The 18,018-nt window shown below is 43.4% G+C and overlaps 1 protein-coding gene across 1 annotated transcript in view; it reads right to left on the reverse strand.

Annotated features, from left to right (window-relative positions):
* Positions 1 to 12,019: 12,019 nt before the first annotated feature.
* Positions 12,020 to 18,018, reverse strand: part of LOC142907387 (uncharacterized) — a 141,429-nt gene continuing 135,430 nt past the window's right edge. Inside the window, exon 15 of the mRNA XM_076056868.1 lies at positions 12,020 to 12,819. Within this exon, the coding sequence (XP_075912983.1) occupies positions 12,020 to 12,819 (800 nt within the window). The remainder of the gene's footprint in view (positions 12,820 to 18,018) is intronic.

Raw genomic sequence — 18,018 nt, forward strand, 5'->3', positions numbered from 1 at the left:
GCAAGTGCGAACCGGGGGTAGGATATGCAGAATTAGTATCGCATTACAATTATTAATATCCCAATGTAGTCGTATTAGAATCAAACTGTCCACTGATGGGTGAATGTCATATCAATTTAATAGAATGTATATTTGTTCAGTAAAAAGCATATAAAGAGTTAAACAATCACACATTATAGCACATATATATACATTACACGTGAATTTAAAAATATGTCAAAAACATGTGTTCATTTAAAAACTGATAATTTCGTGGACCAAGTGGGGAGATGGAGCGCAGTGGATCGGATCGTCTCCGCTGCTGTCGACGGGGCCAAGCAGCGAGTGTTGAACTCCATTGTTTCAGAATCCGTGATATCACCCGGTCACAGCGCCTAACTCCAGTCACAGCGCCGAACCCAAACTACATCTCCCCAACAAGGCAGCCTTCCCTCTGCTCTGTATTTTAGCAATATATTTAAGAACGCTATTGAAGATAACTATTCGTCTTGAAAGGCAGGTGACTTGTTCTACCAAAATGATTACAATTTCTTTCATTAAGGAGTGAGTTCATTCATGAGTAGTATTCAATAAGCCCCAATGGCACTAACCTACACTCAGTTATATTGAAACAAAGTAAACATTAGTCGCTCAAATCTCAGCTCATTCATGGTCATCGCAATTATTTCCAAATCCGTGTGGGGTCCCGCGAGAACAGGACACGGCCACAAACTCTCACATTGTCAACTCTCACTCTGTAAACTCAAACATTATGAACTCTAACAATATAACCTTTTTAACTGTGTGCTATATACATTGTAACGCCATAACAATTACACTATATTCTTAGTTTTTTCGGTAAAGTCACGTTGAAGAGAAACAACAAAATATATATAAAACAATAAAAATATATATATATATTTTATAAATATTTTGTTGTTTCTCTTCAACGTGACTTTACCGAAAAAACTAAGAATATGAATTACTGCAGTCACGAAAGCTTTAAATCAAAACAATTACACTGTAAACAAGTGTAATAGTAAAATCTATTGTTGTGAACTCTATGAGCTATACATTATAACGCTATAAAATAACATTGTAAACTCGTGTTCTAGATTAGAACACCATATATTGAAGTGTGATATTCGAATTCCATTCGAATTATTAGAATTAGTTCCGCCCATGGCAGGGTCCGGATTGTCCGGTAGAAGTCATAGAGGTGAGACGGCCTCAGTGAGTACGAATGTAGTTGGGGCGCCGACGTTGGTTCGGCCACCGGTCCAGCCTCAAAACTGATGTCCGTCCCCACCCAGACAGCTCATCCCCATGGATTGTACAGCCCAAGTCTGGTGTGTCCGACGTGATGGGGCGCTCGGCAACGGAAACCGAACGCCAAAGGAAATGTGTTGTACCGCCCACAGTTTACGAGCCCCAGAGGCTCGGCGTGCCTCAAGGATCCGCCACGTGAGAGGGAGCGGTGCCTGGAGCCCGCTCAAATTCTTCACAAGAAGCCAGGGACCTGCCTAACCCTTCAAGGCTGTGGTGCGAACCCTTGACGCCCGGAAAGGCACAAGATTCCATCATGGGCGAGGCACCGGCGGCGAGAAGCCGGTCAAAATGCGCAAGGTTGCGATTGTAGGATCCACACCCAACACACGGACAATAGAAGGGTCCCCTTGGACAACGTGGAAGCGTATTAGGATTTGTGTGGTTGTTGTAGTTTTGTTGGTTTCTTGTTGTTGTTGTTGTCGGGTGAGTAGGGTCACACGGCTTACCCCTTACAGATGAACGTTAAGATTGTGATTGTAGCGGCGTCGGAAAAAAATGTTGCTGCAGCTGCTGCCCTGACGCACGTGGCTTCTAAAAATTGTTGTTAGCCGAGACGGCTCATTTTGTTTTAAGATGGTTGTTGTGAAGACAGTGTCTCAACGAAGGGACAAGCGGTGACAACAGGAGAGAGAGAGAGTTCAAGAAGGGAAGGCGAGCCCAAGGGTTGAGGGAGGTTCACGCCGAGAGTAAGAGAGGTGGAGGAGCGAGGTTCGGGGCTGTGTTAGTGGGGATTCGGGTCGTGGCTGGTTGCTTCTCCTCGTCGTCGTTGCTATATCGTGACGCCGGGGTCCGAAGCCGTGTTAAAGCCTAAACAAAATAACCTTCTATTGTCTGAGTCCGGAGTCGTTACAATTGCAACGATTAATAATCTCAAGGGATAATATTGGGTTTGCGCGTTTATTTAAACATATATATGCGGATATTGTATAGTGCTATTCGATGTCACGGAGACGAAACATTCATCCAGCATTCAAAATCCTCATTATAATATGACCATAGTGCGATTCTTATAGTTTCAATGGGATTCTAATTATTGCATATCCCAAGTCGCGTTAGCGACTCCCGATTCGCATTTAAAATATCAATCATTCGTGCACAGTGTTATTCTAATAATGTTTAAGCGATTCTAACTATGCACACCTCCCCTTACCCCAGTTCGCATATCCGATCTCCGGTTCGCTTGCACGTACGCTACACATGCATATGAGCAGAGTGCGATTTTAATACTTCTAATGAGATTACAATACCGAACCTCCGTTTATGTTGGTATAAATAAAAAAAACTGTTTTTAGTTAATAGTCGTTTAATGTTTAGTGTTATTGTTTATAGTGTTATCAGTTTACATGTTATAGAGAACAGGTGATCCCCGGTATACTTCGGGATTCTTGACCTGAACGGTGAGAAACGATTTATAACGAGGACCTTTCCCCACCAGATCGCAATCCGCTAATGAGAAGAATCCGGGGCGGCGGGAACACGTGCTTCCATGGGCGGTCTGGGACAGGGCCTGGTTGTAGAATCATAGAGGTGAGACGGCCTCAGTGAGTACGAATGTGGTTGGGGCGTCGGCGTTGGTTCGGCCACCGGTCCAGCCTCAAAACTGATGTCCGTCCCCACCCAGACAGCTCATCCCCATGTCCTGAACTATCCAGGCGAGGGAAAAGGAAGAGCAGAGCCATAATCGGCGGCCGCCACCCGAACATCAGCAGCAGTAGATCGCGCGATTCAAATAGGACCACGTTGTTTTTATATTAATTTTGATGCTATTCTAAACTTCCTAGGTTGCAGGAATAGGTTTTACCCTTTTAACTGGCATAAAAACTGACACCTTTATTCAAGGCATCATGTTTGCAATAACCACAACACAAGCAGTCAAAATGCAAACAAAAAAGACAACTCTGATAATAATATTGGCACTGTCCTTGAATTTGATTGGTCCACACCCGAGACAGTTTTTCTCAGAGCCTCGTCTCCATTGGTGTTAGAGTTGTCTTATTTGTTTGCATTTTGACTGCTTGTGTTGTGGTCATTGCAAACACGATGCCTTGAATAAAGGTGTCAGTTTTTGTGCCAGTTTAAAGGGTAAAACCTATTCCTATATCTTGTTTCTGGCAAAGGAGGTCTCATAATGTAAATTCCGAGGTTGCATTCACGACTCCCAATGCGCATTTACACATAACATACATTCTAGCTCAGTGTAATTATAATACGACCATAGTGTTAATCTAATAATTATAATCTGATCATAATCATGCACCCCCAAGTTCGAGTAAATATATGGTTGGCAAGTCTAAATTACATAAATACATGTGTGTGCATGGCTCCATGTGAGTGGGTGTCTCTATGTGTGTGTCAGTCGATGTTTGTGTGTGTAAGTCGATGTGTGTGTATCTAAAGTCCAAGTCTGTGTGTGAGTCTATATGTGTCTGTGTAAGGCGATGTGTGTGCGTGGGTCCATGTGTGCGTCTCTTTGTCGATATGTGTGTGTTGTGTGCTTAGGTCGATGTATGTGTGAGAGCCTAGGTATGTGTGTCTGTGACTCCATATGTGTGTCTGTGTAAGTCAATGTCTTTGTGTGTGTGGGTAAATGTCTGTTTGAGTAGGTCGATGTGTGTGTCTGTCTTTTTCGCCCGGGCAACGCCGGGTAATTACCGCTAGAAAATCGTAAAAGCAGTGTATAGTCATTTAATGTTTAGTGTTATCGTTTAGAGCAGGGGTCGGGAACCTTTTTGACTAAGAGAGCCATGAAAGCAAAAAAATTGGAAATTTATTTCAGTGAGAGCCATATAATATATTTTAAAAGTGAATTCAACTAAATGTCAGTATAATAAGCCTCTGAATTTATTCTTTTAAATAATGTTGTTATAACACTCACCATTAATGCGACTTCTGGTGCTGCATGGATTTGCTGATGTCTTTGTAGTCGGGTTGGTACTTGGTGATGTTAAGCTTCATGCAAGCGTTGAGGCTTTCATCCGTTAAACGTGATCGTAGGTTGGACTTGATGTTTTTAAGATGTGAGAATGACTGCTCACATGCATACGTAGATCCAAACATGGTCAATACAGCAATACTCACACGCTGCAGTGTGTGGTATGTGACAGGAAGCGCGTTCCAAGTTTTGAGAATCAGCTGGTCTTCGGGTTGGAGTTTTTTCATTTCTGTCCACATGTGCTTGCTCGCCAACTCCGCTTTCTGTCGTGTGATTCTTTCCAAATCTTCATTCAGTGACTTGAACTTATTCACCCACATGTCTGAGGCCTTCAGGTCAGCCACTTCTGCTTCAAAATCTCTGACGGAGACACCAGGGATGTAATTCAGGTCGGCTGTGTTCAGTGAACACTCGTTTGGATGGGTGATGAACTTAAAAAGACGAGTGTGCTCACGAAATTCTCCAAAGCGTGCTTTGAAGGACTGTAGGAGACTGGATGTGCAGCCAGCTAGCTGGTGAAGATCAAGGTTTTGAATGGGCTCACTTGCTGTGCATGCATCTTTAAATTGGCTCAGTTTTTCAAAATGTAGTAAACGACCTGTTTCAAGATCCGTGATGAAAAGCTCCAGCTTGTTTTCAAAAGCAAATACAGCTTGTTGAAGGGATAACACTGTATTTCCAATGCCTTGCATTTTCACGTTGAGCTGGTTCAGATGTTCAATCAGATCTACGAGATAGTAAAACTTGAGGAGCCACTCGGTGTCGGCTAGCTCAGGATGCCCGACGCCTTTCATTTCAAGGAAAGTCCGGATTTCGTTCAGGCAAGCCGCAAAACGGCTAAGCACCTTCCCTCTTGACAACCAACGCACATTGCTGTGCAAAAGCAGACCAGGATAGTTATTTACAACTTCATCCAGCAGTGTTTTAAACTGGCGATCATTTAAGGCTCGGGCAACAATAAAGTTGATCACACGAATGACCAGCGACATCACTTCGCCAAACTGCCTGTCACACATCTGAGCACAAAGTGCCTCCTGGTGTATAATGCAATGGAAACTTAGGATGGGTCTATTTTCATGTTCACGGAGAAGCGCCACAAATGCTTTGTTTTTCCCCACCATACACGGAGCACCATCAGTACACACTGAGAGAAGTTTATCCATAGGTAGACTTTTTTCTTGAGCAAACTCCATGAAAGACTTGAATAAATCCTCACCTCTTGTGGACCCTTTTAATGGCAGAACAGCAAGACTTTCTTCGCGCAGTGTGTCACCAACAGCATATCTTGCAATCACGCTGAACTGCGACAAATGGCTCACGTCTGTTGACTCATCCAAAGCCAGAGAAAAGAACGGCGCTGCATTTATGTCCTTCACTTGCGTTTCCTCCACTTTGTTTGCCATCACGATGGTACGATCATGAACAGTTCTTGCCGACAGAGGCATGTCTTGTATCCGTTTGATTATCTTGTCTTTGTTCGGAAGATCATCAAAAAGTTCATTGGCTACATCCAGCATGAACGTTTTATCATACTCGCCATCTGTGAATGGTTTTCCGTTCCTCACTATTGCTAAAGAACCAGCAAAGCTAGCCGAATTATAGTCACCTTGCCGGGTCCATACGCGGAGTTGCTGCTGGCTAGCTTGCACCCTGCTCAGAAGCTCTTGGCACGCTTTCTTTCTGCTGTCTCCCGCAGGGTATTTTGATGCAAAGGTAGCGTGGCGCGTGTCGAAGTGCCGCTTTACATTCGACCGTTTCAACGATGTAATTTTGTCATTGCAAATTAGACACACCGCAGAACCCGCTCTCTCCACAAAGGCGAATTCTTCGGTCCATTCGTCCTGGAATGTACGATACTCGTCGTCTTTTTTTCTTTTCGCCATCTTCTTCGTCGAAGGGTTAGCTTTGAGCTAATGACCGAGCAGACGCAGTCTCAGACTGATTCAAAAGGGGGCGTTTACCTGTTTTACCCAGCAACGGCAAACGTAGGCCAGTATCATCCAATTAAAATAATGGACAATTGCTCCTGCAGCCCTGAACAGGACATGCGCAGTGAAAAATCGATGGATGGATTAAAACAAGTGAGAATATTTTGTTTTATCTGCGAGCCATATGCAATCATCAAAAGAGCCACATCTGGCTCGCGAGCCATAGGTTCCCGACCCCTGTTCTAATGTGTGATTGTTATACACTTTATATGTTTAGATACTGTATATAGCTATTCGATTAAATTGATATGACATTCATCCAACAGTGGACAGTTTGATTCTAATACGATTACAGTGGATTTTAATAATTGTAATGCAATTAAAATCCTGCATATCCTTCCCCCGTTTCGCATTCGCTTAACATGAGTGATTCTAACATTATCACAGTGCGATTATTATTATGCGATTATAATCACGAACCTCCATTAATGTTGTTCAAAACTTTTACAGTTTACAGGATATATTTTACAGCGTTACGATGTATATGTTGCAGTTCATAGGTTATAGTTTTTAGAGTTCAACAATGTTGGAGTTTACTATGTCAGAGTTGATCAAATGCATCGATCGAGCGCTTCGATGGGGTGTGTTTGATCAGAGTATTTGATCAAAGGTTGTTATCCCATCACGGAACACCACTGGAACTGAAGCAACTTCAGCAGCAGGAACAGCAGCAACATCAACAGCAGCATCAACAACAGCAGCAACATCAACAGCAACAACAACAGCAACAACAACATCAGCAGCGACATCTTCAGAGACGCTGGGTCCAGCGGCACCATCCAGGCGAGCAAAGGAAGAGCAGAGCCCGAATCGGAAGCCACCACCCGCAGAACAGCAGCAGTAGATAGCGAGATTATAATAGGACCACGTTGATATTATATTAATTTTAATGAGATTCTATTTTTCATTCTATCTATGCTGGTATGTGCAATCCAAAGGTTGAACACGAAATTTAACACTCTTCTGAAATTCGTGGTCCGCCAGGAAGTGTCTAACTGTGTTGTTGGCCTGACTGGATGTGCTTCACATAATGTTTTTTTCAGGTTTGTTGAATTCTCGTCTCTCATCTTGTTGTGTTTGTATTTACCTCCGTGATTTGTTCTTGACACCTGATGAAGATCGCTTGCGTTGTGATCGAAACGTCGCAATTGTTTTTTTTATTTTAATATAATTTTATTGTCTTTCTACATACGTGACTTTACCAAACAGACAATGAGTAAGTCACCTGCCTTTTCAAGACGAATTGTAATCTTCAATAGCGTTCTTAAATATATTGCTAAAATACACAGCAGAGGGAAGGCTGCCTTGTTGGGGAGATGTAGTTTGGGTTCGGCGCTGTGACTGGAGTTAGGCGCTGTGACCGGGTGATATCACGGATTCTGAAACAATGGAGTTCAACACTCGCTGCTTGGCCCCGTCGACAGCAGCGGAGACGATCCGATCCACTGCGCTCCATCTCCCCACTTGGTCCACGAAATTATCAGTTTTTAAATGAACACATGTTTTTGACATATTTTTAAATTCACGTGTAATGTATATATATGTGCTATAATGTGTGATTGTTTTACTCTTTATATGCTTTTTACTGAACAAATATACATTCTATTAAATTGATATGACATTCACCCATCAGTGGACAATTTGATTCTAAAACGACTACAGTGGGATATTAATAATTGTAATGCGATACTAATCCTGCATATCCTACCCCCGGTTCGCACTTGCTTAACATGCATATGACCGCAGTTAGATTCTAATATGATCACAGTGCGATTATAGTTAGTATTATGCGAATATAACCACGGACCTCCATTTATGTTGTCTAAAACTTTAACAGTTTAAAGTATTTTTTTACAGCGTTACAATGTATATGTTGCAGTTCATAGGTTATAGTGTTAGAGTTCCCAATGTTAGAGTTTACGATGTCAGAGTTGATCAAATGCATCGATCGAGCGCTTCGATGGGGTGCGTTTGATCAGAGTATTTGATCAAAGGTTGTTATCCCATCACAGAACACCACTGTAACTGAAGCAACTTCAGCAGCGGCACCAACAGCAGCAACAACAACAACAACATCAGCAGCAACATCAACTTCAGAGACGCTGCGTCCAGCGGCACCATCCAGTCAAGGAAAGGAAGAGCAGAGCCCGAATCGGCAGCCGCCACCCGAACATCAGCAGCAGTAGACATCGTGATTCTACTAGGACCACGTTGTTATAATACTCACTTTGATGCTATTCTAAACCGCTCACCTCACAAGTTGCATTCACGACTCCCAGTGCGCATTTACATATAACTTACACTCGAGCTCAGTGTAATTATAATAATACTACCATAGTGTTATGCTAATAATTTTTATCTGATCATAATCCTGCACCCCCCCAGTTCGCATATCCGACCCCCGGTTCGCAAGGCCAAATGGCATACATATTATATACATAAGAGCACAGTTCACATGCACGTACACTATTATACATGCATATTAGCAGAGTGCGATTCTAATATGACCACGGTATAATTGTAATACTTCTAATGAGATTTTAATACCGTACCTCTGTTTTTGGTGTTATAAATGATGAAACTTGGGTATTGATTGTAGTCATTTTAATGTTTCGTGTTATCGTTTAGTGCTACAGTTTACATGTCATAGAGTACAGGTGATCTCCTGTATACTTGATGATTAAGGACCGTAACGTTGCGAATCGATTTATAATGGGGACCTTTCCCCTCCAGGAACACATGTTGATGGGGAGACAGCCAAGATGAAGCATGTTTAGGTCAGACTTGTGTGACGGAGATGCTCCACCTGAAACTCGGCTCCACACGTTTTCGCTATTAACTTTGTAAAATTAATAACGGACAAGCAGTTGTTGAAAATAATGTTTTATTTACCTGCCAGAGTATTTACAGTACTACAACTCGTATCGAAAGTTGATTAAGTCTTATGTTCAAACAGTTACAGTACAATCTTGATTTGAAGCTTTCGTGACTGCAGGAATCCGCTCTTTGGTTATTTCGTTAAAGTCACTTAGGTAGAAAAATAATAGATCACATTATGGATCTTTTATTATCTATTATTTTGTCTACCTACGTGACGTTACCTAAAGAACCACAGAGTGTAGCTACATTTTGATTTAAAGCTTTCGTGACTGCAGTAATTCATATTCTTAGTTTTTTCGGTAAAGTCACGTTGAAGGGAAACAACAAAATAATAAAATATATAATATATAAATATATATAAACCAATAATGCAAACCATGTCAATTGCAGGAATACCAAACCAAATTATCCTTCCCCATTGAAGTCCTTACTAGTTCACCATATTTGTTCACTGTGCGTCTATTTTGAAGTCCAAACGATACATAAGACGAATGCTTCATCAAGGTACATCCTGAAATCGGTTATTTCAAGTCGCTTATTGACAAAGAAAAAACCTATACTATTGAAAAAACACGTTTAAAATGTTGAGTAAAGATGTAACAGACTCATTCCAACTTTAGCTCAACAGGAACACTTAACCACTACAATATTGTCAGCAAATGAACACTCACAACCAGTGCTTATCACACCACTTCAGCAAGTAATCCGAAAACATTAAACCACCACGTCACGAAACTCACTAAAACTGTAAGGGGCAACATTACAAGCAAAATTACTCAATCCGGCTTAATAGGCAAACCACATGCAACATTATTGTTCAGTCACCCCTAGCTCTCGGTTTGACTCTCGAGCCACTCCATTACATCCAGCCATCTCTCGGGATCCAACTGCATGGGATCGAAGGTGGAATCTCCTTCAGGACTCATTGCCTCACCTTGAATTTCACATTTTGATTTCAGTTTCCAATCGTCGTGAACCTTCTGATGCCTGTTCAGATTTGATGACTGTGAAAATGCCTTCCCACACACAGAACACAGGAATGGCTTCTCGCCCGTGTGTGTTCTCTTGTGACTCTTAAGATGTGATGGCCGTGAAAATGCCTTCACACACACAGAGCAATTGAATGGCTCCTTGCTTCCGTGTGCTTGGGGTTTCGCAGAGCGTATCTGCTCCATGTGACTGCTTCTTCTGAGCGGAGTACCAGTAGCGGGTGTTATCGATAAATAAAAGTACCCTATCGGCCGCGAGGATGTTAAGCGTTGCGTTTTTAGATTTTGTAAACTGCCAAAACAAGAATGTCACTCGGGTTTAATCGAGACGCGAAAATAGACAATTACTTGGAGATTCACGGTGAATCGATGTCTGTAACCCGTCTGAAGATGTCCCCACGAACTCGCATATTCACTCACCATACGAAGCAAAGTCGCCTAACTGTCGACACAGCAATTGTGTTCACCAGGCTGCGTTGTCTCGCGATAGAAGGGCGATCAGCAGAGCGACGAGTCGAGCGTCCAGCCTCATCAAGTTCCCTCTCGAAATGGCCTTGAGCTCTGTTCTGAGCCGCCTTATAACTCCCCTCCTAGGATCCAATCCTTTGTCTTTCAGGATATTTGCATTCGATTGTTAATTTTGGAAGGTACAATCCGTATGTCTATTAACGTACCGAATGGTAATGTGCCCATTGTGTTTCATGCCTGAATATGTAAGTGCATCTCATTGTGTAATATCGCGCGCATATTTTGAATACATTGGATTAGCGCTGTAAAAACACGTTCCCCATGCCCTCCATTGTCCTCGAATTAAAGTGAATGCAGTCCCGTGGCGTTGCCCCCAACCGCCGAGCTTCGGGGCTTGAGCACGTTCAGACGCGTAGTGACCACACTTGCAACACAATCACTCTAACATCAGTAACCAAAACCCGATCTGGTACATGGCCTCCGCTTGGTCTGGTTTGTATCCGTCATCACTCCGGAGACAAACAGCGAGGCACGGTTCGGCCAGCCACCACCTCATTTGCCGCAGCGACTTTAATAGCTGCTCTCAAACAACACTGTCACCATTAGTGGTTTACGGGCTAGGGTGTTAAGCGGGCAATCAGTCGTTTTGGTATCAAGGCGTAGGGGATAGTGGACACCTCTGTTATCCCATAAACACAATACACAGGAGCGGGAAGGCTGCCTTGTTGGGGAGATGTAGTTTGGGTAAGTCGCTGTGACTGGAGTTAGGCGATATGACTGGGTGATCACACGGATTCCAAAACATAGCGGATACGATACGATCCACTGCGCTCCATCTCCCTACATGGACAACGACTCTCAGTAAGCGAGCGTGATATGACGTTAAAGTCACTTAGGTAGAAAAATAATAGATCACATTATGGATCTATTATTATCTATTATTTTGTCTACCTACGTGACGTTACCTAAAGAACCAAAGAGTATAGCTACAGTATAATGCAAACCATGTCACTTCCAGGAATACCAAACCAAATTGTCCTTCCCCATTGGTGTCCTTATTAGTTCACCATATTTGTTCACTGTGCGTCTATTTTGAAGTCCAAACAATACGTGAGACGTATGCTTCATCAAGATACATCCTGAAATCGGTTATTTCAAGTCGCTTATTCCCAAAAAAAACCTATACTATTGAAAAAACACGTTTAAAATGTTGAGTAAAGATGTAACAGACTCATTCCAACTTTAGCTCAACAGGAACACTTAACCACTACAATATTGTCAACAATTGATCACTCACAACCAGTGCTTATCACACCACTTCAGCAAGTAATCCGAAAACATTAAACCACCACGTCACGGAACTCACAAAAACTGTAAGGGGCAACATTACAAGCAAAATTACTCAATCCGGCTTAATAGGTTAAACCACATGCAACATTATTTCTCAGTCACCCCTAGCTCTCGTTTTGACTCTCGAGCCACTCCATTACATCCAGCCATCTCTCGGGATCCAACTGCATGGGATCGAAGGTGGAATCTCCTTCAGGCCTCATTGCAGCACCTTGAATTTCACCTTTTGATTGCAGTTTCCAATCATCGTGGACCTTCTGATGCCTGTTCAGATTTGATGACTGTGAAAATGCCTTCCCACACACAGGGCACAGGAATGGCTTATCGCCCGTGTGTGTTCTCTTATGGCGTTTAAGGTCTGCTGAAAGTGAAAATGTCTTCCCACACACAGAACACAGGAATGGCTTCTCGCCCGTGTGTGTTTTCCGGTGACTCTTAAGATGTGAAGACAGTGAAAATGCCTTCCCACACACAGAAGACAGTAATGGCTTCTCACCTGTGTGTGTTTTCTGATGAGTTTGAAGAGTTGATGACTGTGAAAATGCCTTCCCACACACAGGGCACAGGAATGGCTTCTCGCCCGTGTGTGTTCTCTTATGGCGTTTAAGGTCTGCTGAAAGTGAAAATTCCTTTCCACATACAGAACACTGGAATGGCTTTTCGCCAGTGTGTATTCTCTGGTGTCTCTGAAGATCTGATTGCCGTGAAAATGCCTTCACACACACAGTGCAATTGAATGGCTCCTTGCTCCCGTGTGTTCGGGGCTTCGCAGAGCGTATCTGCTCCATGTGACTGCTTCTTCTGAGCGGAGTAACAGTAGCGGGTGTTATCGATAAATAAAAGTACCCTATCGTCCGCGAGGATGATAAGCGTTGCGTTTTTAGATTTTGTAAACTGCCAAAACAAGAACGTCACTCGCGTTTAATCGAGACGCGAAAATAGACACTTACTTGGAGATTCACGGTGAATCGATGTCTGTAACCCGTCTGAAGATGTCCCCACGAACTCGCATATTCACTCACCATACGAAGCAAAGTCGCCTAACTGTCGACACAGCAATTGTGTTCACCAGGCTGCGTTGTCTCGCGGTAGAAGGGCGATCAGCAGAGCGACGAGTCGAGCGTCCAGCCTCATCAAGTTCCCTCTCGAAATGGCCTTGAGCTCTGTTCTGAGCCGCCTTATAACTCCCCTCCTAGGACCCAATCCTTTGTCTTTCAGGATTTTTGCATTCGATTGTTAATTTTGGAAGGTAGAGTGAGGGAAAAAAAGTATTTGATCCCCTGCTGATTTTGTACGTTTGCCCACTGACAAAGAAATGATCAGTCTATTATTTTAATGCTAGGTTTATTTGAACAGTGATAGACAGAATAACATAAAAAACTCCAGATAAACACATGTCAAAAATGTTATAAATTCATTTGCATTTTAATGAAGGAATTAAGAATTTGACCCCTCTGCAAAACATGACTTAATACTTGGTGGCAAAACCCTTGTTGGCAATCACAGAGGTCAGACGTTTCTTGTAGTTGGCCACCAGGTTTGCACACATCTCAGGAGGGTTTTGTCCCACTCCTCTTTGTAGATCTTCTCCAAGTCATTAAGGTTTCGAGGCTGATGTTTGGCAACTCGAACCTTAAGCTCCCTCCACAGATTTTCTATGGGATTAAGGTCTGGAGACTGTCTAGGCCACTCCAGGACCTTAACGTGCTTCTTCTTGAGCCACTCCTTTGTTGCCTTGGCCGTGTGTTTTGGGTCATTGTCATGCTGGAATACCCATCCACGACACATTTTCAATGCCCTGGCTGAGGGAAGGAGGTTCTCACCCCGGATTTGACGCTACATGGCCCCGTCCATCGTCCCTTTGATGCGGTGAAGTTGTCCTGTCCCCTTAGCAGAAAAACACCCCCAAAGCATAATGTTTCCACCTTCATGTTGGACGGTGGGGATGGTGTTCTTGGGGTCATAGGCAGCATTCCTCCTCTTCCAAACACGGCGAGTTGAGTTGAATCCAACGAGCTCCATTTTAGTCTCATCTGATCACAACACTTTCACCCAGTTGTCCTCTGAATCATTCAGATGTTCATTGGCAAACTTCAGACGGGCATGTATATGTGCTTTCTTGAGCAGGGGGACCTTGTGGGCGCTGCAGGATTTCAGTCCTTCACGGCGTAGTGTATTACCAATTGTTTTATTGGTGACTATGGTCCCAACTGCATTGAGATTATTGACAAGATCCTCCCGTGTAGTTCTGGGCTGATTCCTCACCGTTGTCATAATCATTGCAACTCCACGAGGTGAGATCTTGCATGGAGCCCCAGGCCGAGGGAGATTGACAGTTCTTTTGTGTTTCTTCCATTTGCGAATAATCGTACCAACTGTTGTCACCTTCTCACCAAGGTGCTTGGCAATGATCTTGTAGCCCATTCCAGACTTGTGTAGGTCTACAATCTTGTCCCTGACATCCTTGGAGAGCTCCTTGGTCTTGGCCATGGTGGAGACTTTGGAATCTGATTGATTGCTTCTGTAGACAAGTGTCTTTTATACAGGTAACAAGCTGAGATTAGGAGCACTAACTTTAAGAGTGTGCTCCTAATCTCAGCAACTTACTTGTATAAAAGACACCTGGGAGCCAGAAATCTTTATTCTGTCTCTCACTGTTCAAATAAACCTACCATTACAATTATAGACTGATCATTTCTTTGTCATTGGGCAAACGTACAAAATCAGCAGGGATCAAATACATTTTCCCTTACTGTACAATACACATGATTTACTGAGAATGTCGTTGTCCATGTTGGGAAATGGAGCACAGTGGATCGTATCGTCTCCGCTATGTTTCGGAATCCGTGTGATCACCCAGTCACATCGCCTAACTCCAGTCACAGCGCCTTACACAAACTACATCTCCCCAACAAGGCAGCCTTCCCGCTGCTGTGTATTGTGTTTATGGGATAACAGAGGTGTCTATTATCCCATACGCCTTGACCAAAACGACTGATTGCCCGCTTAACACCCTAGTCCGTAAACCACTATTGGTGACAGTGTTGTTTGAGAGCAGCTATTAAAGTCGCTGCGGCAAATGAGGTAGTGGCTGGCCCAACCGTGCCTCGCTGTTTGTCTCCGGAGTGATGACGGATACAAACCAGACCAAGCGGAGGCCATGTACCAGATCGGGTTTTGGTTACTGATGTTAGAGAGATTGTGTTGCAAGTGTGGTCACTACGCGTCTGAACGTGCTCAAGCCCCGAAGCTCGGCGGTTGTGGGCAACGCCACGGGACTGCATTCACTTTAATTCGAGGACAATGGAGGGCATGGGGAACGTGTTTTTACAGCGCTAATCCCATTTATTCAAAATAAGCGCGATATTACACACTGAGATGCACTTACATATTCAGGCATGAAACACAATGGGCACATTACCATTCGGTATGTTAATAGACAGACGGATTGTACCTTGCGAAATTAACAATCGAATGCAAATTTCCTGAAAGACAAAGGATTAGATCCTAGGAGGGGAGTTATAAGGCGGCTCAGAACAGAGCTCAAGGCCATTTCGAGAGGGAACTTGATGAGGCTGGACGCTCGACTCGTCGCTCTGCTGATCGCCCTTCTACCGCGAGACAACGCAGCCTGGTGAACACAATTGCTGTGTCGGCAGTTAGGCGACTTTGCTTCGTATGGTGAGTGAATATGCGAGTTCGTGGGGACATCTTCAGACGGGTTACAGACATCGATTCACCGTGAATCTCCAAGTAAGTGTCTATTTTCGCGTCTCGGTTAAACGCGAGTGACATTCTTGTTTTGGCAGTTAAAGAAATCCCAAAACGCAACGCTTAACATCCTCGCGGACGATAGGATACTTTTAATTATCGATAACACCCGCTACTGTTACTCCGCTCAGAAGAAGCAGTCACATGGAGCAGATTCGCTCTCCGAAGCCCCGAGCACACGGGAGCAAGGAGCCATTCAATTGCACTGTGTGTGTGAAGGCATTTTCACGGCCATCACATCTTCAGAGACAACAGATAATACACACTGGTGAGAAGCAATTCCAGTGTTCTGTATGTGGAAAGGAATTTTCACTTTCAGCAGACCTTAAACGCCATAAGAGAACACACACGGGCGAGAAGCCATTCCTGTGCCCTGTGTGTGGGAATGCATTTTCACAGTCATCAAATCTTCAAACTCATCAGAAAACACACACAGGTGAGAAGCCATTCCTGTGTTCTGTGTGTGGGAAGACATTTTTACTTTCTTCAGACCTAAAACGCCATGAGAGAACACACACGGGCGATAAGCCATTCCTGTGCCCTGTGTGTGGGAAGGCATTTTCACAGTCGTCAAATCTGAACAGGCATCAGAAGGTCCACGATGATTGGAAACTGAAATCAAAAGGTGAAATTCAAGGTGCTGCAATGAGTCCAGAAGGAGATTCCACCTTCGATCCCATGCAGTTGGATCCCGAGAGATGGCTGGATGTAATGGAGTGGCTCGAGAGTCAAACCGAGAGCTAGCGGTGACTGAGAAATAATGTTGCATGTGGTTTAACCTATTAAGCCGGATTGAGTAATTTTGCTTGTAATGTTGCCCCTAACAGTTTTTGTGAGTTTCGTGACGTGGTGGTTTAATGTTTTCGGATTACTTGCTGAAGTGGTGTGATAAGCACTGGTTGTGAGTGTTCAATTGCTGACAATATTGTAGTGGTTAAGTGTTCCTGTTGAGCTAAAGTTGGAATGAGTCTGTTACATCTTTACTCAACATTTTAAACGTGTTTTTCAATAGTATAGGTTTTTTCTTTGTCAATAAGCGAATTGAAATAACCGATTTCAGGATGTACCTTGATGAAGCATTCGTCTCACGTATCGTTTGGACTTCAAAATAGACGCACAGTGAGCAAATATGGTGAACTAATAAGGACATCAATGGGGAAGGATAATTTGGTTTGGTATTCCTGGAAGTGACATGGTTTTCATTATACTGTAGCTATACTCTTTGGTTCTTTAGGTAACGTCACGTAGGTAGACAAAATAATAGATAATAATATATCCATAATGTGATCTATTATTTTTCTACCTACGTGACTTTAACGAAAGAACCAAAGAGCGGATTCCTGCAGTCACGAAAGCTTCAAATCAAGATTGTACTGTAACTGTTTGAACATAAGACTTAATCAACTTTCGATACGAGCTGTAGTAGTGCGAATATTCTTGCAGATAAATAAAACATTATTTTCCACAACTGCTTGTCCGTTATTTATTTGACAACGTTAATAGCGAACTCTACGAGGTGAGATCTTGCATGGAGCCCCAGGCCGAGGGAGATTGACTGTTCTTTTGTGTTTTTTCCATTTGCGAATAATCGCACCAACTGTTGTCACCTTCTCACCAAGGTGCTTGGCAATGGTCTTGTAGCCCATTCCAGACTTGTGTAGGTCTACAATCTTGTCCCTGACATCCTTGGAGAGCTCTTTGGTCTTGGCCATCGTGGAGACTTTAGAATCTGATTAATTGCTTGCTTCTGTGGACAGGTGTCTTTTATACAGGTAACAAGCTAAGATTAGGAGCACTAACTTTAAGAGTGTGCTCCTAATCTCAGCTCCTTACTTGTATAAAAGACACCTGGGAGCCAGAAATCTTTATTCTGTCTCTCACTATTCAAATAAACCTACCATTACAATTATAGACTGATCATTTCTTTGTCATTGGGCAAACGTACAAAATCAGCAGGGATCAAATACATTTTCCCTTACTGTACACTACACATGATTTACTGAGAATGTCGTTGTCCATGTTGGGAAATGGAGCGCAGTGGATCGTATCGTCTCTGCTATGATTCGGAATCCGTGTGATCACCCAGTCACATCGCCTAACTCCAGTCACAGCGCCTTACCCAAACTACATCTCCTCACCAAGGCAGCCTTCCCGCTGCTGTGTATTCTGTTTATGGGATAACAGAGGTGTCTATTATCCCCTATGCCTTGATCAAAACGAGGGATTGTCCGCTTAACACCCTAGCCCGTAAACCACTATTTGTGACAGTGTTGTTTGAGAGCAGCTATTAAAGCAGATTCGCCAAATGAGGTGGTGGCTGGCCGAACCACGC

The sequence above is a fragment of the Petromyzon marinus genome, chromosome 78 (assembly GCF_048934315.1).
Source record: "Petromyzon marinus isolate PM22_M1 ecotype Great Lakes invasive population chromosome 78, UKy_Petmar_22M1.pri1.0, whole genome shotgun sequence".
In the NCBI taxonomy this organism is placed as follows: Eukaryota; Metazoa; Chordata; class Hyperoartia; order Petromyzontiformes; family Petromyzontidae; genus Petromyzon; species Petromyzon marinus.